A 24,630-nucleotide genomic window follows, 5' to 3' on the forward strand; every position below is an offset into this window, starting at 1 on the left:
TAATAATAATAATAATAATAATAATAATAGTGTAAAGGGTGTGTGAGTAGTACCTAGAAACGGTCTCCCCTGCAGTCTCTCCCTTCGGTGTCCAAACTGTTGTTCCTTTGTCCCCTGCGCAGGTCCCGCTCGCGTGTCTCACCTCATCCTGACCAACAACAACAGCCAGGACAGCCTGGTGGTGCTGTGGAGCCGAGCTGCGGGGGACGTGGACTCGTACCTCGTGTCCCTGACTGGCCCGGACTCGACGCCTCGCGAGAAAACCGTGCCGCCCGGTATCTGCCAAGCGCACTTCGGGGGCCTGACGCCGGGCCGGCTTTACCACGTGCGCGTGCGCAGCCGGAGCGGGGAACTCTTCGCCGAAAGCAGCGGCGCGGGGAGGACGGGTAGGGCACTCGGTGACGTTTCCTGGCGCCATCCGCGTTTCCCACAGGTGATCGCTCGCGTCCGTTCGGAGAACTTGACACACACTCTTGAGGGAAGCCGGTCCGTATTGGTGATGTCCGCTCGTCACGAAACTCGTCCCGAACGCGAGCGACGGGGCTGAAGGATGTTGAAATGAAACACTGATGGAGAGCTGAGACCCTGAGGAGCTTTCACCGATTTGTGCGTGTGTGTGTGTGTGTGTGTGTGTGTGTGTGTGTGTGTGTGTGTGTGTGTGTGTGTGTGTCACTCCCGCTCAGTTCCAGGCCAAGTTTCCCATCTGGCAATGACGGGCCTCAGTGAGCAGGGTGCGCTGAAGATGACGTGGGTGCCCCCTGCAGGAGACTGGGACTCGTACCGCGTCCTTCTCCTCAACAGCTCCCAGCCGCTGGTGAACAAGTCGCTAGGGAAGGAAGCTGCGGAACACACTTTCTCTGCGCTGGGTCTCGTCCCTGGGCGCCTCTACCGGGCCGCTGTCGCTGTGCGCAGTGGGTTGCTGGGAAATTCTGCCTACTGCCAAGGAAGATTAGGTACTGAGGACTTAAGTCGCTCCTGATATTTTAGCATGATGCACAGACAAAACACTTCCATTCCTCCCTTGGCTTGTAAGCTACGCTGTCAGTCCCTGTCAGTCGCTGTGAGTTGCTATGATTCGGGTTCGACTCCAAGCCTCAGCGCCTGTCCTGGTTTATGTTCAGTCCTCCCAAAAGAGCAGCTCACCTCATTACCTCATTTTGGAGGCAGAAGAAAAGGCTGAATTTGGGTTCTTTATCCCCCACTTCCCCATGTCTCCCCTACTCCAGCACCCAGAGCGGTGCAGCAACTACACATCCGGCACGCAGACGAAACTTCGCTGAGCGCCTTGTGGAGCCACCCTGGGGGGGAGTGGGACGGCTACACGGTGGTGCTGCAACACAGAGGCGCCGATATAGCGGAGCGCAGGCTTTCACGCGATATGCGCGAGTGCACCTTCAACGTGCTCGTACCCGGGCGCCTCTACGTCATCCGGGTGACCGCCCGCAGCGGGGACCTCGGCACCTCGGCCACCGTGGCGGGAAGGACGTGTGAGTAGCATCTACATAAGCGCTCAACACACGGTGACGCTCACAGGGCTGAGGGAGTGTCACGCCTGTCATGAGACATGGCTGACACACACACACACACACACACACTCCTCCCTAGATTCTGTGCTTCGAAGTTGTGCGCCTGGAGGGGCATCGAGGCCTTAATTACCTTCATTACCGACCACGACTCCTGCAACAAAGAATTTATAATTATTAAAATAGTAGTAACTAAAATTCTGCTGCTTCAGCTTTGCTCCTGTCCAGTCGTCCAAGTGCCATCAGCAACATTTACGTTTACATTTATTCATTTGGCAGACGCTTTTGTCCAAAGCGACATACATCTCAGCAAAAGTACAATTTATGCATTACATTAAGGGAAAGAGACATAGCTGCAGACATGTGACTCGAGTAAACCTAGTTTGTTGCCTACCACTTGCTGCACCGAGGTTCAAGACGCGTATGCGTTTGTGCGTTTGTGTGTCTGCGCAGCTCCTGCTGAGGTCACGCACCTGCGCATCGGCAGCCAGGGCTCCACGGACGGTCTGCGGGTGAGCTGGGAGCGGGCGGAGGGAGAGATCGACTCGTACAGAGTGCTGCTCGTGCATGACAGCGTCGTCATCAAGAGCGAGAACGTCACCGCGGACACCACCAGCTATCGGTTCCACGGCCTCGTGCCCGGCGCCCTCTACAGGACGGTGGTGACCACTGTCAGCGGGGGTGTGTCCTCCAGGCAGACCGTGGCAGAGGGCCGCACGGGTAAGCCTGCCGCCGTTACGCACGTCGATGCCTTCGGCGGATGCCCAAACCCTATAACCCATAACCGAAGTTCGAAGGGTGGCTATGGAATGGAGATCAAGGTGAAAACCTTTAGGGATGATGTGGAGTTTTTTGGAAAATGTTACATAGTGACAGTTAGAGCTCAGCTTGGTGTTTCCTCCTCAAAGTCCGTTTCCCCTAAATAGTGTGGTCGAAACAAAGTCCTAGTGGCACGATGAAATGGTTCCGATGGATCTTTTACATTAATTCATGCAGCTGTTGACTCATTTTACAGCTGCATTATTTTACTGGAGTAATTTATGGTACTGCGGCTGTTCTGAACACGCACCCTTTGGGGCCGAAAACAAAAGCTCTGACCACGTTACCCAGCTACGTTACCAGCTGCCCCTTTCGAACCGTCGGCCCTCGGGGGAAGACTCTCCCAAGCGCTCGAGTCTGGAGGTCACGTTGCTTTAAGGAAGTTCCTGCATTCTCTGCCCTCAGTGCCTGCCGCGGTCGGGGAGGTGACGGTCAGCAACAACGGACGGAGCGACTTCCTCAGCGTATCCTGGCGACCGGCACAGGGCACAGTGGACAGCTACCTGGTGACCCTGCGAGACCGAGAGAAAGTCATCCACACGCTGGCCGTGTCGCGCTCCAGCCCCGAGTGCGTCTTCAAGTCCCTGGTGTCCGGGCGTCTTTACAACATCTCCATTACGTCCCGCAGTGGCGGCTATGAGAACCATACCGTGGTGCAGGAGCGCACGCGTGAGTCCCCCCGCCTTGGGTGGAGACCAGCTGGCTGCTGAAAAATCCTCCCTTCCTTAGTTATTTAACAAGGGTTTCCATGGTTACCGTCGCTCTAATTTCCTAATTCCTGAATAAGGAAACATGTAGCTTTTATTATCATAACAAATAATATTCGATATTCCACTGGCAGCACCTTTCACTCGTGGAACGATGTACTGGTCAAATTTTTTTAATCCCATTTAAGCAGAGCTGAGTTGTAATGAGTTACATTTACTCCATCGCCTGTACTTAAGTAAAATTCTGTAGAAACTGTGTTTTTTACAGTAATTTGTGGAGAGAAGAAAAAAACAAGGTAAAACTGTATCGAACTTGTTTTCATCGCTAGCGGTTAAGATCAGTGGAAAGTGTAGTTTGAATCAGAGTAACTTGATGCTTGAGTAGTTGTCACACCTGATACTGTTGTACTTTTACTTGAGTAATAAGAGAAAACTTCGCTTTTTTTTAAAAAAAAAATATTTTATTTTATTAATAGCCATACTTTTACCTGATCACTCTGCCCTCCTCTGCAGTATGGCTCCACTTGCGGATAACTTAACAGAGGAGACCTTTCGGTGCTTCATGACGTCTCGTGACTTTGCAGAACCTGCCACCGCGCAGAACCCCACGGCGATCCATTCGGCCCGGGACGGCTACCTGAAAGTGTACTGGAGACACCCGGCAGGGGACTTTGACTTCTACCGGGTGGCCGTCAAGCACAACAACGTCTTCCTGCAGAACAAGACGGTGCCCAAGTCCCAGAACGAGTGCGTCTTCCTCTCCCTGGTGCCGGGCCGTCTGTACACCGTCGTCGTCAGTACCTGGAGCGGGATCTACGTGTCCAGCGTGTCCACGGATGGGAGGACGTGTAAGTGAACGCTATTTATTTCTCAATGAAGGTTTCAAAAGGAGGAAGTTCGAGAGCTCTTCGGGAACATCTGACTTTCTCGTGTAGCGACTTGCCAGCCCAACGTTCTAGCTGCCGTGGATCCAGAGGCGCAGAACCAGCTCTCTCCTCTCCGCAGTCCCTGCAGCTGTCCAGAAACTGGCCGTTGCTGATCGGAGCACGGAGGACCTTTGGGTTACCTGGGACGCCGCCCCGGGTGACGTGGACCACTATGAGGTGCAGCTGCTCTACAGCGACATGAAGGTCTTCCCACCCATCACACTGAGTAGCTCCACGATCCAGTACCACCTGGGATCGCTTACCCCTGGGCGCCTCTACAAGATCTTAGTGTCCACCTTCAGTGGGCCCAACCAGAGGGTCCAGTTCATTGAGGGGAGGACAGGTAGCTACGCAAATGCTGCGATCCAACACAGTTTGCTGAATAGCGTTCATTGTGTTTATAGTGTCTGTTTGTTGTGCGTTTACAGTGTTTTGCAGTGTTTCACTATAAAAGTGCCCCCCCCACAATCTCTTCCCTCTGTAGTGCCCAGCAAGGTGAAGAACATACATACGAGTCACAACGGCCAGAGCACTAGACTGAAGATCAGTTGGACCCCTGGGCAGGGGGATGTGGACAGCTATTCGGTGTCCTTGTCCCAGGGGGGGCACCTGCTGGGGATCTGGCCTGTGCCCAAGCACCTCAGTGAGTTAAGCTGTCAGAATTTGACGCCGGGCCAGCAGTACACGTTCACGGTCAAGTCCATCAGCGGGGACTTGACCAACAACGACACGGCCGGCGGAAGAACCGGTGAGGAACCCTCTCCCTGCACTGAGTGCTCTTTACAGTTCCAGCAGGTGCTCTTCTCAGGCGGATCGTCCCATAATTGATCTTTTGTCCCTTCAGTGCCGGCGACGGTCACTGGCCTTCTGCTGGACAACCTGTACACCACTGACAGCTTGCTGGCTACGTGGGGGGCCGCTCAAGGTGTCGCCGACAGCTACGGCCTGCAGCTGCTGGATGACCGTGGTACCTTGGTCTCTAATGGCTCCCAGAAGGCTGGTTCCAACCAGTATCGCTTTGGGGGGCTCACCCCAGGCAAGAAGCACCACGTCCGAGTACAGACTCTCAGCGGAGGGGTCCAGAGCGAAGACGCTAGGGCCAGTGGACGGACACGTAATACCCGCTTCGCGTACTTTTTTCACGTTGCGTTCGTACCCAAAACTTACCGCATCCTCCTAGTTGGAGGACAGAATATCTGTCCGAGTAGCGGATAAATTCCATATTAATCGATACGCTCAGATGCCCTGACTCTTCCCCTCGAGTCCCCCCAGCTATGAAGTAGATGTTTACCTCGATTGCTATGCGTCGCATCGAAGGCGGTAACAGTGAGAGTACTTGAACAAGGTAAACGTCGCTACTTTCCCTGAATCTGCCTCCTGTGGCTCTGCGTTTTTGCCCCAGGCCCTGCAGCGGTCAGGGAGCTCGCCATAAGGGCCAATACGACCACCAGCCTGACCTTTTGCTGGACCCCCTCGCTGGGGGAGTTTGACGGCTACGACATCTACCTTTACAACCAGGACGAGACGCTCCGCGACCGTAAGGATGGTGAGGGGGACACGCGCGACTGCTCATTCCAGGGCCTGCAACCCGGAACCCGATACAAGGTGGTGGTCCTGACCCGCAGCGGTCATGAGACCAATGACTCCTACATGTGGGCAAGAACAGGTGAGGACCATGCTGTCAGAATGGTCATAACGGACAAATTTAATGTTCATCTTTCCTGTGTCTTTGGTCTAATCTGCCACACACACATATTATGCACTTACTGCCTCTTGGTAGTTGCTACTACTTTTGTTCGTAAAAGCTCCCCTCCGCTCTTAAAACAAGTCTGATGATGAAAGTTAATGACATTCCCTGTGTCAGTCCCCGCCCCCGTAACTTCCCTCATGGCTCAGAACCGGAACGCGACCAACAGCTTGTGGTTCAGCTGGGAGAAGGCCGCTGGGGAGGTCAGTAGCTACCTGCTCTCGCTGCGCAACCCCGACGGTTCCCTACAAGCCCACCAACAGCTGCGGCCCGAGCAGAGAGATCACGCTTTCAACGACCTGGTCGCTGGGCGTCTCTACACCGGAGTGATGCTCACACGCAGCGGAGAGTTGAGTAACAGTGCCGCGGTCAGCTGGAGAACCGGTAAACGTCCTCCCACCTTGATACGGCACACAGAATTCATGTGTTCTTATGCGTTTAACAAAGTCAGAACACATCTTTCCACCTCAAGCTTTACATTGATGTTGATGCTTTGCGTTCAAGTGTTTTACTCCGGTGTCATTGATTTCGCCAACATTTTGACACGACAACCTCTTTTCTTTCTTGGGTCTAAGAAGTTTCGGAGTCACTGGCTGCAGGTCAGCATGCGCGTTCAATGGAGATGATTTGCTCTTGTGGTGATTTCACAGCACCAGAAAGGCCCACGTCCGTATCCTTTGGTGGGGTCACCAACACCTCCCTGGAGATCACCTGGACGGTGCCTGTCGACACAGACTATAACGACTTTGATCTGCAGTGGGTTCCACGGGACTCCCTGTCCACGTTCAATCCCTACCCCACCACCCGCATCCTGAAGGGCCTGTACCCTGGGCGCCTCTATACCTTCAGTGTCCGCACTGTCAGCGGAGGGGGGGCCAAGGGAGGTCCCGCCACTTACAGCCAACCGATCCTCAACAGCATCAGGACAAGTGAGTGAAGGGATTGTAGACGACGGGTGAAAACTCGGAGCTTGCGAACTAGTCGGCTTCCACGACCTCATGTCGGCTGGGTGCATTAGATCTGGACAGAGACCTCGGGATTTAAACGTACCATTTAAGTCAAAACGTAGTCCTCTCTGGGTGGAGATGTTAATAGCTTTGACATCTCAGCAGCTGGTAATGCTTCTGAGCCTGGAGACAGTGCAGCAATAGCAGAATGAGAGCAAAGATTTTTAAAAATCGCCACACCAGATCAAGATGCCAGCTGCCTTCGAGTGTAGCGTGCGCAAGCAAAACGTGCAGTTCATGCATAACCGTATGCAGTACAGCCTGAAATATTTCCAGTTTATAAAAAAAAAAAAAAAAACTTCTGACCTGTAACAGTGTCTATTTAAACCCGCCTCCAGGTATGTATCTGCACGCTTTCTGCTTTGAAAGGCTTTGACTCCACATTTCCATTGCTTCTTTAACCATTATTAGGCCCTGCTGGTCCCCCTTGAGCTGGCTTATTTACACACAGGTGAGAAAGGTGCACGTGAACCAATCTTCTTGTAGACAGCGAGGGGGAGACAGAATAAGCAGCAGAGCCCCAGTGCTCACAGTGTATTGATAGGACACATTACTGTGGTTCTCCACATGTGGTGCCCACATCCAGAGGCCTTCTGGGAGCCCTGTGTCTGGACAGGGCAGGGAGAGGAGAAGCGTAAAACTTCCTGTTCATAACTCCTGTGTGGGGCGCGGTGGTGCAGTGGGTTGCACCAGGTCCTGCTTTCTAGTGGGTCTGGGGTTTAAGTCCCGCTTGGGATGCTTTGCGACGGACTGGCATCCCGTCCTGGGTGCGTCCCCTCCCCCTCCAGCCTTCTGCCCTGTGTTGCTGGGTTGGGCTCTGGCTCCCCGCGACCCCGTATGGGACAAGCGGTTCAGATGATGATGATGATGATGCCTTTTGTGGACATTTTGGCCCATTCAAGGAGGAAGACTAATGCCACAGAGTTATCCTTTGCTGTCTGGTATTATTTACCATGGCGATGGCACAAAGAGGCCACAGGAGGGCAGAGCAGAACCAGCGGTCTATCGGTAGGGTATCGGCACCATGCGGTTTGCGTGTGGGAAAGTGTGATGGAGGTCAGTGAACAGCAGTTGAGCATCTTGGAGAGCACAAATGTGAGCTTGCAGAACCTCCCCAAAGAGGGGCGCTGCTAAGCCACCAGGACCCCAAAATAAAGAGAAGGGAGCTCTGTACTTGTGGTCGCATCCCTCATCATGTTGCTGGAGGCCAAGACGGGGCGCGAGACTCAAGCGTGAGGAGACGGAACAGCTGGCTCTTCATTTGGAGTCGTAATGAAAGGCTGGCAGAAAGGCGCAGTTGCGTACGAGGGCAGCAAATAACTCCGGAACCTTGGGGGGGGGGTCAGCTCTCGTTGAGCCTGTCCTGTCAAGCTTGTCGCGGCCTGATAATTGAACGCTCGTCAGCTTCAAGTATCGACTGAGGGGCTTTGCGAGCAGTTCGGGGCTCTGCTGCTTCCTCTTCATCTCCAGCCTATAGATGAGCTCCAGAATACTGTAATCCTGACTCGTGCCGCTTGGACAAGCTTGTCTCCGACTCCAAATGATCTCCCTGTCATTCTCGGTAAAATCGCTCGGGTTACAGTGATTCTTGTTATTATTACATATAACAATTACATTTATTATTGAACATTTTCACAGCTGTAACGTCAGCTAAAGGGAATCTCAGTGAACACGTGCATTTTCGGAAACTTATCCAACGCCAGCTGGCAGTTTGGTAAAAAAAAAAAAAAAAAATGGTCATGGTGGTGCAGCGAGTGGCCCTGATGTCTCGTGGTGCCTAGATGGTTTGAGCGGCTGTGGGTTCGATCCCCGCTCCGTCGAGGTGGAGTGTTCACGTTTTCCCTACATCCACGTGGGTCTCCTCGAGGGGCTCTGGTTTTCTTCCACAGACAGAAGATATGTTTCAAGTGACTTTCGCAGTGTGTGAAAGTGTGTTACTGTGGTGTTTAGATGAGTTATTTGTTGGTGGTGCTGTTCTGTATCTCTCCTATAGTAATGCACAAATTGTATTTTCTCTGAGATGTATGTGGCTTTGGAGAAAAGCGCCTGCTCAACGAATAAATGTAAATGTAAACATTATGTATATAGCCCTATAAGTGACCTGGAGTAAAAGGTTTCAGCTAAACATTGGTAGTCAGTGTGAATCATTTTTGGAAATCAAGGAGGATGCAAATACTTTTTCAGTAGTACAGTGGTCCCCCCTTATCCGCGGGTTCGCTTTACATGGTTTCGGTTACCGAAAATGTTAAATGGAAAATTCCAGGAAAAAAAAAAAAAAAAAAAAAACAATTCATAAGTTTTAACTTGCGCGCCGTTCTGAGTAGCGTGATGAAATCTCACGCCGTCCCGCCCGGGACGTGTGCCGTTCCTTTGTCTAGCGTATCCACGCCATATACGCTACCTGCCCGTTAGTCACTTAGTAGCATCTTGGTTATCAGATCGACTCTTGCGGTATCGCAGTTCTTGTCTTCAAGTAATAAAAAATACTTTATTTAAAAAATCAATACTTATGAGGACCTGGGCGTTGGTCTTTCGTTTTTTCTTCTCCTTCCGCATAGGGAAAAAACATAGCACCAAACCCCATATATACTATCCGCAGTTTCAGGCATCCACTAGGGGTCTTGGAACATATCCCCTGCAGATAATGGGGGACTACTGTACATAATCTCCTATGTACAGTATATGAATATATTCAGTATATACTATCTTATATATACTATACATTAGAGCAGCACAGTAATATTGTTGGTACTGTTGGCTGTTCTTGCAGACGACTCTGTAATAATCATTCCTGCAGCGTTTGCAGCCATGTTTGGGTTGGTAGAAAACCTCCCTGCACCTGTTTTACTCACACCTGGTGGCTCGGGTGAAACGGGTTCTGAGCGTAGCGCATCGCGGTCCTTTCCCCGACTGCTGAGGCCCACCGTGCGGCACTGACTCATCGAAACGTTTTTCTTTTTTTTTTTCTTTTTTTTTGAAATCAGTCGTGGAGGCTTGGATGAAATTCTGTCTCCAGCTCGTGGAAAGAAAGCTGATCATGAAAATAGTCCTGCTGACTCGGTGCCAGACATAATCCTGAGAGTGTATCGCGCAAGTGTCTCGTCCTGAAATTAGCGGACTGTGGAGCTGAACGGCTCGGCTCGTGATGGATTTGGAGCCTCGGGGAACCTCATCGTTGCCGCCCTTGGGTTGTCCTCGCTCGTTGACTTTTGTTTTGCTTGCGCAGGAGAACCTTTTAGCCATGAAGTGGAATACCCAGTTCATCCCGTGCTTGTAACTATGGTATCGTTACATTTTTCATTTTGCCGTCGGGTCATGGAAGGGTGACGAGAGGTGATGGTGAGCTACTCGTCATTTCAGAGTTGAGCTTCTGGAGACACTTCTCCAGCCGGTCAGGTCTGATTCTCTTGTTGAAACACAGTTGTAGATGAAGGCCCCTGGGGTTCAATGCCCATTCTTCATTGCCCCCCCCCAGTTTCAATTGACGCCATTCCTTGTCTTCCTCTCACTCCTATAGAACCAGAGCGCCTTCATCACATCCACTGCAGGCCTCAGAGCTCGACCTCCATCTCCTGTTCCTGGAACGCCCCCGAGTCGGACTACGACTCGTACGCCATCGAGTGCCTGCACTGGGACTCCCGCATTCTGGTGTACTCCCAGCGTGCTCCTCGGGACACCACCCTCTACATCATCTCCCACCTGGAGCCCCACAAGCGCTACACCGTCTCTGTCAAGGTCATCTCGGACAGCACCACGAGCGAGGCAGCCGAGGACACCGTGGTCACCATGATTGACCGTGAGTGACGTGTGTTACCGATGGTGATGATGCTTCATCAGCTGTTGGATGCTGGGCAACTTTAAGCATCTGGACCCTTGTGTAGGTGTCTGCTGGAAAGGCCACTTTGTTCTAAGCATAGACGAATACTTGCGGGCAGTGTTGGCTCCACCTTTGCAAATTTGTGGAAGGTTTTAAGCTGACAACCAGATAGATTTTCACCATCTGGGTTTGTTAATCATCACTTAAAGTACAGACAATGTTTCCCATTCATTTATGGGTGCGTTACATCCATAGGTGGGATGGTAGACAATTTAGAGAATTGTGATTACGAGGGATTTATGATATGATATATATCTGATATAATTATGATATCTGTGGGATGGAAGACAGTTTCGAGAATTATGATTATGAGCAGTCATTGAGAAGAAATGCCTTGACTCACTTTGCTTATTGATTTCTATTATTGACAGATGGTCAGATTTACGGAAGGACGGCTGGGTAGATAGATTACGTTACAGCCGCAGCAGCACTTGTGAAACAAAGCAGCGTCGGAAAACACGTCGCTTATGCTTTAGCAAGTAAAATCCAAAACAGGCAGGCCGTGCCAGAGAGGCGCGCGTTACTCTCGAGCACGACGAGCCCAGCAGCTGCCCTCCCAGTGCACCGCTGCGGTGTTTCTCTACTCGCAGTCGCAGTCCGTCCTGGGCAGCCCTGGTCTCCCAGCGTCCCTCATCCGCTCGCTCAGCCTCGGCCCGGTGCCGTAAAGCGTCCGGAAAAGTGACGAGAGGCGCAAAGGAGCTCCGGAAGCACTCCGTCCGTTGCGAGAACAGGGCGAAGAGGTCAGTTTGCTGGTTTGGTCGTGCCACGACGCAGAGTCTGTAGCGACGCAAAGTGCGGTGGAATGTCCCTGATGTAGGCGTGTCAGTGGAACAGAAAGACAGAAAAACACACAACAAAAAAATAGATGAAAGCGAAACACACAGACACATGGAGCAAAACACTATTATAGTATAGTATTTCAGCAGCATTGTGTGACGCTGGAAATGGTTTACCAGGAACTAAGTGAAGTCAACTCAGCGCCATCAGGAATCCCTTCGAACTATACTCCGCCTGCGGAAAAACACGGTCACGGATGGACTGCCGTATTTTGCTGGGGTTTTACTCCAGTTCCGTCAGCACCATTTATTTGAGCCGCACAGAAGGAAAGGAAGAACCGTCCAGAACGGGAGAAGTCCCGACAGACCGTCTTCCTTGGCGAAACGATGCGGGGCCGCACACGCGGGGAGCTGCTGACCGCGAGCGCGTGGCATTTACTTTACTTTGTTGGCACCAATCGCGTGGAGCACCAGTTGGTGGGAAAAGCGGCGAACTCATGGTGCGAGAGAGGAGCCCGCGATGTGCTGCCACCTGCGGCGGCCACCTGCTCGCGGTCGCTGCGATCGGAACTGCGAGGTCAGGTCCAGACAGTCGTCGGGCCCACGGTGTTACCGGAGAGAGCGTTCCCTCGTTAGCTCTGTGCTGTGCGAACGCGGTTAAATAAAGATTGCTCCACACGGTAACCGTGGCCCACGGGGAGCCGTGCTCGCGGCCTGGGCAAAGGACGGGGGACGCTTCGGCCGCGGAAATGTCAGCAGCCTTCATTACCGACGCCGGGAGCTGCAGCACCAGGAAGAGTAATTGCCTCTGTTCCCCCACTGGGGCAGGTTTGTGGGCCTGTCTGGATACACAGGTAGCCTCTGCTGTAGGATAGCGGCCGTTGGAGGTTACCGCTTTGAGTCCCAGGAGGATGTTCGCTGTGGAGGTCAATGTACTTGAGTTGAACTGCTCCAGTACAGCAGCCATACGTATAAATCGGCAACAATTAGGATCTTTTGGGATGAGTGAATAAACTAAATAATAATATCGAACAACAGTACTGACACGCAGTAGCGTGGTGAAAACCCGCAGTGCACCTGGTACGCCTGCAGTGCCGTCACGAGGCATCGCCTTGGCACGGATTCAGCCGAATCGTGGGTCATCGATGGCTTCGTCACCTTTGAATTCATCATTTTCATTGCCGTGTCGCTCATCTCGCGACCTCATTTGTCCGCGTTTCCACTAAGCAGCTTATTTGTGGCTTAGAACGTGTTTTTCATTCTCCCGGTAAATTAGTTACATTTTTCATTTGTGTTAATCCTCTCCCCTCCTTCCGGTACCAAATAGAGGATGGTTATCTGAATGAATTGCCAGAACAGTCCAGAATGTGGGGCGGCAGAACTCCCCCACCCACACCCGTGCTTTCCATTACAGCAATTGGGAGCGCAGAGTGACCGAGCGGCGAGCCAGCATGCCCTTCTGTACACTAACCGTGTAATTTCCAAGCAGATGATTTGGACCCCTGGAAGAGTGCGCAGCACTTACAGTAATGATATTGCTCTTACACTATGAAAGCCAGGGCTTTTCTGATCCAGCCAGTAATTAATGAAGTAATTAATACCGTGTGTGTGTGTCAGCAGGATGCCTGATGTGCTGACTGAGGGGCGAGGCAGGAAACGGACTGATTCTCAGCCAAAAACAGCACGGCAAGACTAGACCGTCAGATCACTGAGCGTGTTCTAATAGAGACACGGAAAGAGAATCCTAGGACTTTGAACGCATAGCCGGAGACATGTTTACGGTACATAGACACTACACATATACAGTAGATAGACACTGTAAATATACAGTTCATAGACACTAATATGGAACATAGACAATGTACATGAACAGTAAATTGACACTAAATACAGAGTACATAGACACTAAACAGATTACATAGACACAGTAAATATACTATACAGTACATAGACACTGTAAATGTACACTACATGTACACATTGATTGTACATAAACGCTACATTTACAATACATAGACACTGTAGATATACAGTACATATACACTACATGTACGATACATAGACATTGTATATTTACGGTATGTAGATGCTGTAGATATACAGTACATAGACACTATATAAGTATGGTACATGGACACTACATCTATAGTACAAACACTGACACATACAGTACACACACTGTACCTATGGTACACAAATATTGTACATATACAGTACATAGACACTGTGTGACTACAGTACATAGACACTAACAGGCACAGTACATAGACATTGTAGATATACAGTGCGTTAACTGTACATATCAAGTATACAGACACTGCACATGTACAGTGGGAAAGAGTCATAGTCCACATGTAGGTAAGATGAAGGGCTGCAGGTTACGCTGAAGACAGGGACTTGTAACCTGAAGGTTTCTGGTTTAAATCCCAGGACAGGCCTTGAGCCTGATGTTTTTAACCTTTATTGCTATACGTATAAATGGATTATTCAACTGCAATAATTATCCAAATGTTGTGGACTAGAGAGTGGAGATACAACATTAATACTACATTGTTAATTGTACACTGTATAACAACACACACACGCTGTCTGAACCACTTGTCCCATGCGGGGGAACCGGAACCTAACCCGGCAACACAGAGCTTAAGGCTGGAGGGGGAGGGGACACACCCAGGACGGAACGCCAGTCCTTCGCAAGGCACCTCAAGCAGGACTCGAACCCCGGATCCACCGGAGAGCAGGACCCGGTCCAACCCATTGCGCCACCGCACCCCCCGTATAACAACATAAATTAATAATCATAAAAATGTCAAGTGAAACTGATGTGTTTATACAGTATTTATATGTCAAGTCCATCCTGAAAAAGTGGGTTTACTCCCAAATTTGTAGTCCATATGTCTGAATATGACTGCTGACTGACAGCATTTCCCCCATTTTTTGTCCTCCAGGCCCTCCGCTCCCGTCCCTCTCTATTCGTGTCGGCGAAGCACGCGTCACCAAGTCGAGCATCTTCTTCAAGTTTAACTGCAGCTGGTTCAGCGACGTCAACGGTGCGGTCAAGTTCTTCACCATCGTTGTGGCTGAGTCTCCTAGTAAGTCTGGCCCCGTTGTTGCAGAGTTGCTTTTTTCATGGGCTGTCCATTTTTACTACAGATTTGATGGCATCGCCTCTGCCAAGATGGAGGAAAAAGAATAGCCCCCTGTCAGTATGATTCACACTCAATTTGGAACGTATTGCCTATTAAATGGAACACCCTACACTGCATCTCACAGTGCCAACACTATCTAAGTGACCCTCTGGATCCCATAGGGGTTGGCAACATTCAGGCTGCTCCTTTAGCGGCGCCATTCCAGAAGCATTCGTTGGGCTCAAGAGGACGGGTGTGCTGTGTTCAGTGCGGTGAACAGAGGACACACTTCCCGTTGCCCTCAGTGCTGTGTCAAAGGATTTACAAGAGAATCACACAACTTCTACCTTGGGTCTGTTGACAGCTTTGACATAATGGGCTCTGGGAAGGATGGGGACGGATGGGTTTCACGAGATCGCCTCCTCCGCCCTTTGGACACAAAGCTCTCTCAGCTCTTATGAGACCAGGAGGTCCTCTCTTCTTCTTAATACTCCCTTTCTCAATTTTAGACATCGAAGACCTGCAACCACGACAACAGCATCCCCTGGCATCCTACAAGGAGTACCGGCACAATGGCTCCATCAAGGCCTACCAGACTGGCTACTTCCCAAGCCGCTGTGCGGAGGGCCCAGACAGCAGCAGTATGCTGGACTTTGAGGTCCACCTGGGCACCGGCATGGACAGCCTGGGTGGAAGGTGCGACCAGGACCAGAACGTCTTCTGTGATGGGCCACTAAAGTCTAAGACGGCGTACAGGTGCAACACGTTCGCCAACATGCTCTACTCTCTGGACATTTCTAACACACCTTGATTACATGTGAGATTTTGCAGTGAGATGTCTTCCGAGATGTTGCTCACCAGAGGGAATGGTCACCAGTCTGTAGCACTGGGTGTCCTACAGAAGGTCCTCGGCAGAGCTGGGTTCTGTCGGACTGCGAGATCATTGAGAGACCTGGCCGTGTTGCCTTCCAGGCTCAGCATCCGTGCCTTCACCCAGCTGTTTGACGAGGAGCAGCGCGAGTTCCCCCGGCCTCTCTACACGGACACCTACCTGTCCCTCCCCCTCATGACCGAGGCAGGTGAGCCATGAAATGAGCCTCTGTCCTGCGCCGCACACCGAAGCGAAGACTGTCACGGTGGCACGAGCAAAACTGTTTCCTTGTTCTCTCGTGAAACTCTGAAACCTTTCGTGAGGTGGCGAAGCTCGGGATGGGGACTGATGTGTTAGGGTTGTAGGTGCGAGCATTGTGTGCCGTGCATCACGTTGTTGCGTCTCCATGCCTCCACAGAGCCAATCAGCGGAATCCTGGAGGGCATCAGCGCTGGCCTCTTCCTCATCACCATGGTGATTGGGGTCACGGCGCTGCTCGTCTGCAGGCAGAAAGTTCGCAAAGTGTGAGTGCTGGGTTTGCCCCGAGGGCCGTGACTGCAGTTACCGTAGTACAGAAAAACAAACGGAAAATAATGCCATATAGTTTGAGATTTTGTCTCATGCATGGACCTTAAGTGACACGCAGTCTTTCTGTGACTGTGGAAGCGCTTGTTGTCATCATGCATGTTTTGAAGCAAACGGAGACATGGCGTTAGCCTCTCTGATAGACCCTGAGCAGAAAGAGCTTAACCACTTTCAAAGAAAGCCGTATTTCTGGGGTTGGAGCGAGAGCTCATACCATCTCCATGTCTTCCCGTGGCGGCCAAAGCCCACGGCCTCCAAGGAGCTTCATACGGCACTCGCTTGGTACAAGAGCAAGTTTGAGTGAATGTCCCAGTCCTCCAGTGTCTGCCTACATACTGCATTGCAATGTGACTCAGCAGCTCAAATGAAAACGAGCAGAGACTTTTCTTAGTTAGCAGCTGTATTATTGTACAAAGATGATATTTACAAGCAAAATGAAGAAAGAAGATGTCGATGTGCAGCTCGTTTGACTCTGGAGTACCGTTCCAGTGCAGAGACACATGGAGACCATGCTGCTGTACAGCATTCAGGCTTTTTGTTAAGGGTTTCACTGCTGTTCCAGGAGCGCTCAGGAGGGGGCGTCAGTGAGGATGAGCGTGAGGCGCGAGAGACCTGCTTCTGCGCTGCATGTGGGTGTCAGAAGGTGAGGAAAGACGTTGGCGTAAGTGGCGTGAGGGGTGTCTCGGAGCATTGCTGTGCCGGGAGAGAAGCGGCGGTCACGTTTCATTCATCAGTCTTTCTTTATTGATGGGAATCATTTGCATCAGTCAGTTTTTTTCAGTTTTCGTCGGAGGGTTTTCAACGCCAAGCTCAGAGGACGGCAGAAAAATATACCGGTTCCTCACATAATGGACTTATTGCATTCCGCAAAATCCTCTTCTGACAGGGTTCGCCTGCTCTTATTTACAATGGAAATAAATCATTGGTTCCTAGACAAAAAAGTTACATAAAATCAGTTAATATCTTTGCATGTTATATTTTAATGTTTTAATTACGAATAACTATGCAAGGTCGGTCAGATGTCATGGATGGTGTTAAATGCACGAGGTAGGGCCAGGCCTTCATGCTCCCCCTCATCCAAGCTCTCAAACCACGGAACAAGGTACGGGGCACCATTGCTGGACCTGCTCTCCTTGTGCTTCAAAGCACTTGTCTAGGAGGTCCATGGGGATGCAGGAAGGGAGATGCAAAGAGGACGTTGTCCCACTAAGCACTACCCTACAAATGTGGTTTATCAGCACTCGGCTCTGCAGCAGAAGTGTGAGCGATCGCCTGTCTGGCACACAGCTGTTTTTACCACAACAGACAATAAGACTGGGGTTCAAAATCTACTGGCAGAACTTGTTGAAATGGCACAGGCTCTAGTTGGGGCAGCGGGGTAGCGCAGTGGTCAGAGTCTCCGCCTTCAGCTTGAAGGACTCCAATTAGAATTCCACCTCCTGCTGTAGCTCTTCCGGCAAGGTACTTACTTTACTTACCGTTTCGTGTTTTTACCGCACAAGTCCATTTGACCGCGGACAGTTCCTGAAGGACGGTAGCCCTGTTATAATGCCACTGTGCAGCCAGTCCAAATGGGACTTGTGTGTCTCGCGTGTCCCCTTCATGCTCTAGCTGGACACGGTTGAATGGGTGGGACCGGTGAACAGTACCCAGCTGTATAAACGTATGGCTTGCATTAAATGGCTTAACGTTACAAGTTGCTTTAGAGTAAAGCAGCAGCCACATGAAAAAAGATGCAAGTTTGAGACGTAAGAGGACGCATTGTCTAAGGACACGTTTTCTTTTCTTTGTTCGCAGCAGTCGACGCGTTTCCAGGTACGTGTCCTTTCCTCAACAGTGAAACGAGTGGCTCTTCGCAATGTGTCCTCCTCACACTGACGAGCGGTGTCTCCGTCCTCCTGTCGCAGCCCCATCAGCGTGACGAGCTTTGAGGACCACTTCTCCAAGCTGCAGACCGACTCCAACTACCTGCTTTCGCAGGAGTACGAGGTAAACAAGCCCGTCGATAGCACCTCCGCAGTCTGCTACCCGTGCCGCCACGCCCGCGTTCTCCAACCGTCTCCACATCTGTCGTCCCTGCAGGACCTGAAGGAAGTGGGTCGGAACCAACCCCTGGACACAGCGCTCCTACCGGAGAACAGAGGCAAGAACCGCTACAATAACATACTGCCTTGTAAGTGTGCACTTGTGCGTCGGGCTGTTGCTGTGGTTACAAACCTGCGACGGTTTACTTTTCGAAAGCTTTGGAAAGGAAGTACGACAGACGCGGGGGTAGCGGTCCATCTCTTCTGCTTAGTTGGTCTCGTAGGGTTCGCTGCACTGAGAGGTATTTTAATACCTCACAATGTTTTTTTTTTCTCTTAAGGAAGAGCTGAGCTTTTGTGTCGATAACCTTGGAGTAAGAAACCAGAAAACACAAACGCTTTGAAACGTGTTCGCCTTTATTTGACCGGACTGTGGCCATTTAGAGAAACAGCTGAAACGCTAAGCCCTGCTTCTTCCTGCCCAGATGACTCGACCAGAGTGAAGCTGTGCTGTGTGGACGATGACCCCTGTTCGGATTACATCAATGCCAGCTACATACCAGTGAGTTGACGCTCCACGCTGAGACGGTTCCCCACAGAGAACATATCCATCTTTGTAGGAGCCGCTTCAGATGTTGAGCAGTAGCCCAGAAGAGCACCTTGTAGCGTCGGGTAGACGCAGTACCTTACAGGTACTCATCTGCGGGACTTGCCCCAGCGGTTGGGGGGGCTGTGACTCCTATCCCTAACATATCCTTCATGGGGTAATTGGACAGGATGTGATGGGTAGGACAAGGGCGCAGACATGGTGAACCAGATGCCTGAAAGGGGTGTGCAGCAACATCTCACTGCTCCTTTGTTGGAAGTGCCGTGTCACCCGTGAGCTGCTCTCTTTACAACCTTTACTGCCTGGTCCCGCAGTACAGTGTACCGTGTTCCGCTCAAGGCAGGATCGAAGCGTACAGAAGCACGTTCACAGCAGTTGTGGTCAAGCGCCACGGACTACGTGGTGCCTGCAGAGTCACGGTCTTTAGGGCTCAGGACTGCTGAGAGCTGCAGTAAAACATGCAGGAAGACCAATGAGTGTGTTGAACTTGACTGACCGGATGCTATACAACCTCAGTGTGAGGAAATTCTTAGAACCGAACAGCTTTCGTTTCCCCCGTTCTGTCACAGGGCAACAGCTTCCGGCGGGAGTACATCGCCACCCAGGGCCCGCTCCCCGGCACTAAGGATGACTTCTGGAAGATGGTGTGGGAGCAGAACGTACACAACATCGTTATGGTGACACAGTGCCTGGAAAAGGGCAGGGTGAGTGAGGGGCCTGTTTTGCTGTGGAACCTGTCCCGCGGGTCACACTGTAGCGATCCTCCTTCTCAGAGGTATTTCAGAGAGTCCCTCGGCCTTAACAGTTCGGGTGCTATTTGTTGTGTGAAATCCAGGTAAAGTGTGATCACTACTGGCCCTTCGACCAGGACCCCCTCTACTACGGAGACCTCATCGTCCAGATGGTGTCCGAGTCAGTCCTGTCGGAGTGGACCATTCGGGAATTCAAGATGTGCAGCGTGAGTGAAGAGTCTCGGAGAGCCATGAAGTAGAGTCCCTGGAAGAAGAGCATTAACACATGGTTTAGTGAGGGGAAATTTCAGCAGCTATGAGGGGTGCACTGCAATAGGGGAGCCAAAGGCAGTGGGGGGAGGGCAGCGGGGCATTGCTCTCACTTGTTACGTTTATTCATTTAGCTGATGCTTTTCTCCAAAGGGGCTTCCAATGAACTCTAAGGTGTGTAGGCTCATAACACTACATATTCATCAAGGTGACTTACACTGCTAGATACACTACTTACAATGGGTCACCGTACATCTCGGAGAACACAATTTGTGCATTACCTTAGGAGAAAGAGTTGCAGACATGTGATTCTTTAGTTTCTTTCCATTATTTGCACCAATGTTCATCACACGAGTAGCTGCGTAAAACTCAATAGGCTAATCCCGATCACCTTCCTGTGATTTTTTTTTTTTTTTAGATAAAAATATGTACAATACAGGAGTAGCAGCTGCGTAAAGGCTTATCCAGGCATGACTTACTCCGTTCCATGCTTTAACGTCGCCATCGTTCAGTTTAGCTCAGAAGCATCATGTGGAGGACCAGCTGCATTACTGAGCTCCCCTTCAAACATTTAAGTGTCTTATGTTCGAACAGGGCTGACAAGCTGCTGCCTCACAGCTCCTGGGCTATGGGTTTTACTTCAGCCCAATCTATGCAGAGTTCACATGTTCTCTGTGCATTATGGGAGGAAAGCAAAGAGACATTTCCGGTGAATTTATGACTCTAAATTGCCATTACTGAGTGAGAGAGAGTGAGGGAGGGTGACTGTCCATCCTGCAATTAACTGGCGTCTCTTCCGGAATGTACCCTGCCTCATACCCTACGGGATGGGCTCTGAAACGTTGTGAGCCTGCACCGGATAAGTGGTAATTAATAATGGCTCGATCAATAAATGAACAAACATCCAGAGCCCTTTCAGTCTTACCATATAGAAGGTGACTACTTGTTAAAGTAGTTCAGATAACGCCTGCCGAAGGTTCAAGTCCTGGCTGAATACTAGGCTCTTCAGCCTCTGACCCTCGAATGGATCCTCTTCAAGTTCTACACTTTGTCCAGCAGCTGTTGGGCTTCTTCCCGCAGGAAGACCAGATGAACTGCTCCAGATTGGTGCGTCATTTCCACTACACGGTGTGGCCCGACCACGGAGTCCCAGAGACCACGCAGTCCCTCATCCAGTTTGTGAGGACCGTTCGGGACTACGTGAACCGCACCGCAGCTTCTGGAGCCACAGTGGTCCACTGCAGGTGAGTGGGCTAATGCGCGCCGTGGTCCCGAATGTCACAGCAAGCAAGAAGGCGGCTATCTTGTTCCCTGATGTTTGACCACCGAGTTACCTGCCGTTTGTATGGAGACGATCCCGTAACCCGAAGGTTTTCTGCTTGAGTAGGAGGATCCCTGCTGTCAAACCCTTGAGCAAGACGCTATGCACAGGCAGACAGAAAGGCTCATCTGAACCTAGAGGTTCTTACTGGTCTAGCTACAGTGTGGTGCTTACTCTTTTTCTCAAACATCACATCATTAAAGCGCTGCACAAACAGATATGGTCCTCTTTTACCTGGGCTGCTCAAGTGCCAAGTGCCTCCCTTTATCTCACTTAATTTTCCGTTCTGCCATCACTGTCATTTCCCAAGAGCACGACGCTGCAGCTCCACAGCGGCATTATGGGGTTGATAACCTCTTGTCCACAAGCAGCACTGTACTGGAATTCTTCATTTCCAACACAAAAGCAGCATGATAACTTCTACGGGTCAAACCAACTTTAACCTTACGATACTATTTGAAAATAAGAAAGCTGTTAGTTCAACATTTTTTTTTGCAGATGGTGGGTATCCACATGAAATGAAATGATTAATATCCATATTACTCAGAGTAAAGTGTTTAATGACTGAACACTCTTTGGCTAAAGCATGGAAAGAAAAAAAAAAAAAACTACAGTAACAATACGCACTTATTGTATTGACAGACTAATGTAGTTGTAGAGCATAACTGCAGTAACCTCACTCATTTATAGCACCAGCAGCCTGTGCAGTAATGACGATATATATATATACACAAAGAACCTGTGACTGTCAATACAGGGGGGTGGGGGGTTTCAACTGTGTGGAGACTGCATGGCTTACGCTTCATCCTGGCAGCGCTGGAGTTGGACGCACCGGTACCTTCATCGCCCTGGACCGTGTCCTGCAGCAGCTTGACAGCAAGGACACGCTGGACATCTACAGTAATGTGTTTGACCTGCGACTCCATCGCTCCCACATGGTGCAGACTGAGGTGAGCCACCCCCCAGCCCCCACACCCCACCCCCAAAATCATACCAATTATAGGTCTCGTAGCGAACGAATATTGCGTTCATTTAAACGATGCCTTTAAACACTCTGCTGCTGGCTGCTCAACGGAAAGTCGATTCAAGCGCAGAGCCCGAACATGTGCGACGTTCCTCTCCTCTGCGTGCAGTGCCAGTACGTCTACCTGTACCAGTGCGTGCGGGACGTACTGAGAGCCCGGAAGCTGAGGCACGAGCAGGAAAACCCCCTGTACCCTGTCTATGAGAACGTCAACCCTGAGCCCCAGGCTGGAAGCCCCTGACGCTGCATGCAGCTGGAGGTCAGTTAGGGCCCCCTCCTCAATCCAGTGTGGGACAAACATGCAGATGTCAAGTTATACATCCCAGGCAGTAGGGGGCAGCACATTTCACCCGTAAAAGCCTATGAGTACGATGTGCAACATCTCATTATAGGCAGTCATATTCAGAGCAGCACAACTGATTGATTGATTGCTTTCGGCTAAATTTTTTTTTTTTTTTTTTTTTAAATATTCTGAACCTGTGGCTTTAGTTAAATATTTGAATTCTTTTTTTTTTTGTGACTCAATGATTAAAGTATAAAACTTAGTATAACAGCATAAAGTGTTCCGCTTTGAGTGGAAGGCCCTTGTCTTGAGGGTGCGGGTTCTTTCCACATCCCACTTAATTACTTTATTAGGTACACGATTGTACTTAAACCATGAACCTTGAAGTAAACCTCAAAACTGCATCGACTTGGTTAGTCCTCAAGGCTACACCAAATTTTAATGAGGCAATCTTAGTCAAACACATGTCATAAGTAGCGAAGATAATTGTCTAGAGCTCTGAATCATTAACGACCAGAATGTTCGCCGTCTGCCAAAAAGTGCAGGTCGCAGCCCTGCTCCGTAGGATTTTACAGTTCAGCCGCAGCCGACTTACTGCACATTTTTGTTCCCTTTCTGCCCCAGAGACGAGTTGTGAAGCGCGTTCCAGAAGCAACAAAAAGCTTCAGCCACCCAGACTGAGGAGCGAGCAGAGTGTTTGCAGTTTTCGCACTGGAGATGCACACAGCTTTATTTTTATACAATGTTTGTACATTGTTCCCAGGCCTCTGTGATGGAATGTTTAGTGTTATTTAAATTTAACAGTAATGTACATACTTGCATATTATATTTATGTTTTTTCAAAGATTGTGCAGCCCTGAAGTGTTTCCTGGGAGTGTTTATTAAAAAAAAAATCCGTTTTGCAGGTATAAGCTATTACATAATTTGACCACAAACAATGGAGCTTCCAAAAAACGAAAGCCAACAGCTGAGGCGCTGTGATTTGTCCGATGCATTGCCAGAAAGAAAAGAAATCTTGTGCTGAGATTATATTCAGAAATAAAACTAGAGTGCAAATCGGTGTGAGATGTGATGTAAACCAAGCTCCGCAGTACAGTGACGATCGTGTGCCAGCGTTTGTGTCATTATGTACTGTAAATGATTACCATTGCAAATCAGTGCAGAGGCACAGCTCGGCACACGGCAGCCGACCCCCTGCAACCTGTGCTCCTTTTCGCTTTACTTAAACACCTTGTTGCTCTGCTGAAGTTGTTGTTCTGGCACCATGTCAGCTCACAAGTCATCTACTTGTTATGGTCTGTGGAAAAACTGCGGATCACAGCAAACAAGAATCTCATGCTCACGAAGTCAGAAAAGAGCATTTTAACCGCCTGTACTGGGCTAACGTTCCCTGCTTCATCAAAGTATTTTTGGGTAACATGTCCCAGGACAGGCAGTTAAAATTCTCTCTTCTGACTTCATAAACAAAAAGCAATCAGTGAGGCAAGTGAAAAATATACAGACCTGTAGTGGTTAGAGCTCTTGCCTTTGAACCTAAAGGTCACTGGTTTGAATCTCACCTCCAGCTGTAGTACCCTTGAACGAGGTGCTTACCGTGAAATTCCTTCAGTACGTATAAGATGTTACACCCCGTGCGTATAACAGCTGTACACAAGTACCCGCTCCAACCAGCATCACCATGAAGCCATAAAGAACAGACTTCAGCATTGCCAACAAATATATCTCATGACTTGAGACCAAGAAGCTTAGCGTAATTACCACCAGCTGCCTCCCATTACTAGCCACCTGCCACTAATTTTACCACCAAAATTACCCCGATGTATAAATGGGAAAATAACTGTGTGTAGATGAACATTGTAAGTTGCTTTGGATAAAAGTGTACGATAAATTAATAAACGTAAATTAAAGTCAAGCCCACGTAAACAAATGATACACCGCACATCAGATGGGCTGCAGAGGGTGAGATGTAAATTCACAGTGAAGTCCTGCTGCATTGTGCAGCGGTGCCCCGAGCGCCTACCTGTGAGCCCTTTCAAATGTCAGCGCAGATGGGGCAGATTGCAGAGCGCCGGCCCACAAGGCCTGGGCAAATGGCGTATTTGGATTGAATCAGAGTAAAGGCACGAGCCCTAACGGAGCCCTTTGTGTGAATCTAATCGCACAAACTGGAAAGCGCATTTTGTTGATTTGGCGAGGGAGAAGAAAAAAAATGTGCCTTGAATGCTGATCGGTGATCATCAGCCTTGATAATTTCTGTCCCGCTCGGAGAAAAATGGTTGCGTTTGACAGGGGATCTCGGAAAAAAAAAGGGAAGCATGCTCTCTGACCCGGCCTCTGGAGGCAAAAGGATTTAGATGAGAGCACATTAAGCCATATTATAAATCCTGAAAAGATCTGTCCCACA

The 24,630-nt window shown here is 50.1% G+C and overlaps 2 protein-coding genes across 8 annotated transcripts in view; both read left to right on the top strand.

Annotated features, from left to right (window-relative positions):
* LOC108942324 (receptor-type tyrosine-protein phosphatase beta-like) overlaps window positions 1–23,494 on the top strand; it is a 35,033-nt gene extending 11,539 nt beyond the window's left edge. For 4 of the 7 annotated variants that reach the window (XM_029252111.1, XM_029252114.1, XM_029252115.1 and 1 more), the window contains 28 exons: window positions 123–386; window positions 684–953; window positions 1,227–1,487; window positions 1,977–2,243; window positions 2,748–3,011; window positions 3,634–3,897; window positions 4,055–4,318; window positions 4,460–4,723; window positions 4,820–5,089; window positions 5,378–5,641; window positions 5,840–6,106; window positions 6,373–6,651; window positions 10,247–10,525; window positions 14,331–14,474; window positions 15,020–15,266; window positions 15,483–15,589; window positions 15,800–15,905; window positions 16,529–16,609; window positions 17,764–17,781; window positions 17,874–17,955; window positions 18,049–18,139; window positions 18,476–18,552; window positions 19,167–19,301; window positions 19,433–19,555; window positions 20,679–20,842; window positions 21,734–21,869; window positions 22,053–22,202; window positions 22,851–23,494. In XM_029252111.1, coding sequence (XP_029107944.1) covers window positions 123–386; window positions 684–953; window positions 1,227–1,487; window positions 1,977–2,243; window positions 2,748–3,011; window positions 3,634–3,897; window positions 4,055–4,318; window positions 4,460–4,723; window positions 4,820–5,089; window positions 5,378–5,641; window positions 5,840–6,106; window positions 6,373–6,651; window positions 10,247–10,525; window positions 14,331–14,474; window positions 15,020–15,266; window positions 15,483–15,589; window positions 15,800–15,905; window positions 16,529–16,609; window positions 17,764–17,781; window positions 17,874–17,955; window positions 18,049–18,139; window positions 18,476–18,552; window positions 19,167–19,301; window positions 19,433–19,555; window positions 20,679–20,842; window positions 21,734–21,869; window positions 22,053–22,184 — 5,120 coding nt within the window. In that variant the 3' untranslated portion in view covers window positions 22,185–22,202; window positions 22,851–23,494. Of the gene's footprint in view, window positions 1–122; window positions 434–683; window positions 954–1,226; window positions 1,488–1,976; window positions 2,244–2,747; window positions 3,012–3,633; window positions 3,898–4,054; window positions 4,319–4,459; window positions 4,724–4,819; window positions 5,090–5,377; window positions 5,642–5,839; window positions 6,107–6,372; window positions 6,652–10,246; window positions 10,526–14,330; window positions 14,475–15,019; window positions 15,267–15,482; window positions 15,590–15,799; window positions 15,906–16,528; window positions 16,610–17,763; window positions 17,782–17,873; window positions 17,956–18,048; window positions 18,140–18,475; window positions 18,553–19,166; window positions 19,302–19,432; window positions 19,556–20,678; window positions 20,843–21,733; window positions 21,870–22,052; window positions 22,203–22,850 lie in introns of those variants that run through there. The other 3 variants (XM_029252112.1, XM_018765589.2, XM_029252113.1) reach the window with 3 other exon arrangements.
* The window catches only part of ttll1 (tubulin tyrosine ligase-like family, member 1), a 917,975-nt gene that overhangs the window by 294,090 nt on the left and 599,255 nt on the right, over window positions 1–24,630 (top strand). The gene's annotated exons all lie outside the window — the stretch shown is intronic.

This window comes from Scleropages formosus, chromosome 5 (genome assembly GCF_900964775.1).
Source record: "Scleropages formosus chromosome 5, fSclFor1.1, whole genome shotgun sequence".
Classification (NCBI taxonomy): Eukaryota; Metazoa; Chordata; class Actinopteri; order Osteoglossiformes; family Osteoglossidae; genus Scleropages; species Scleropages formosus.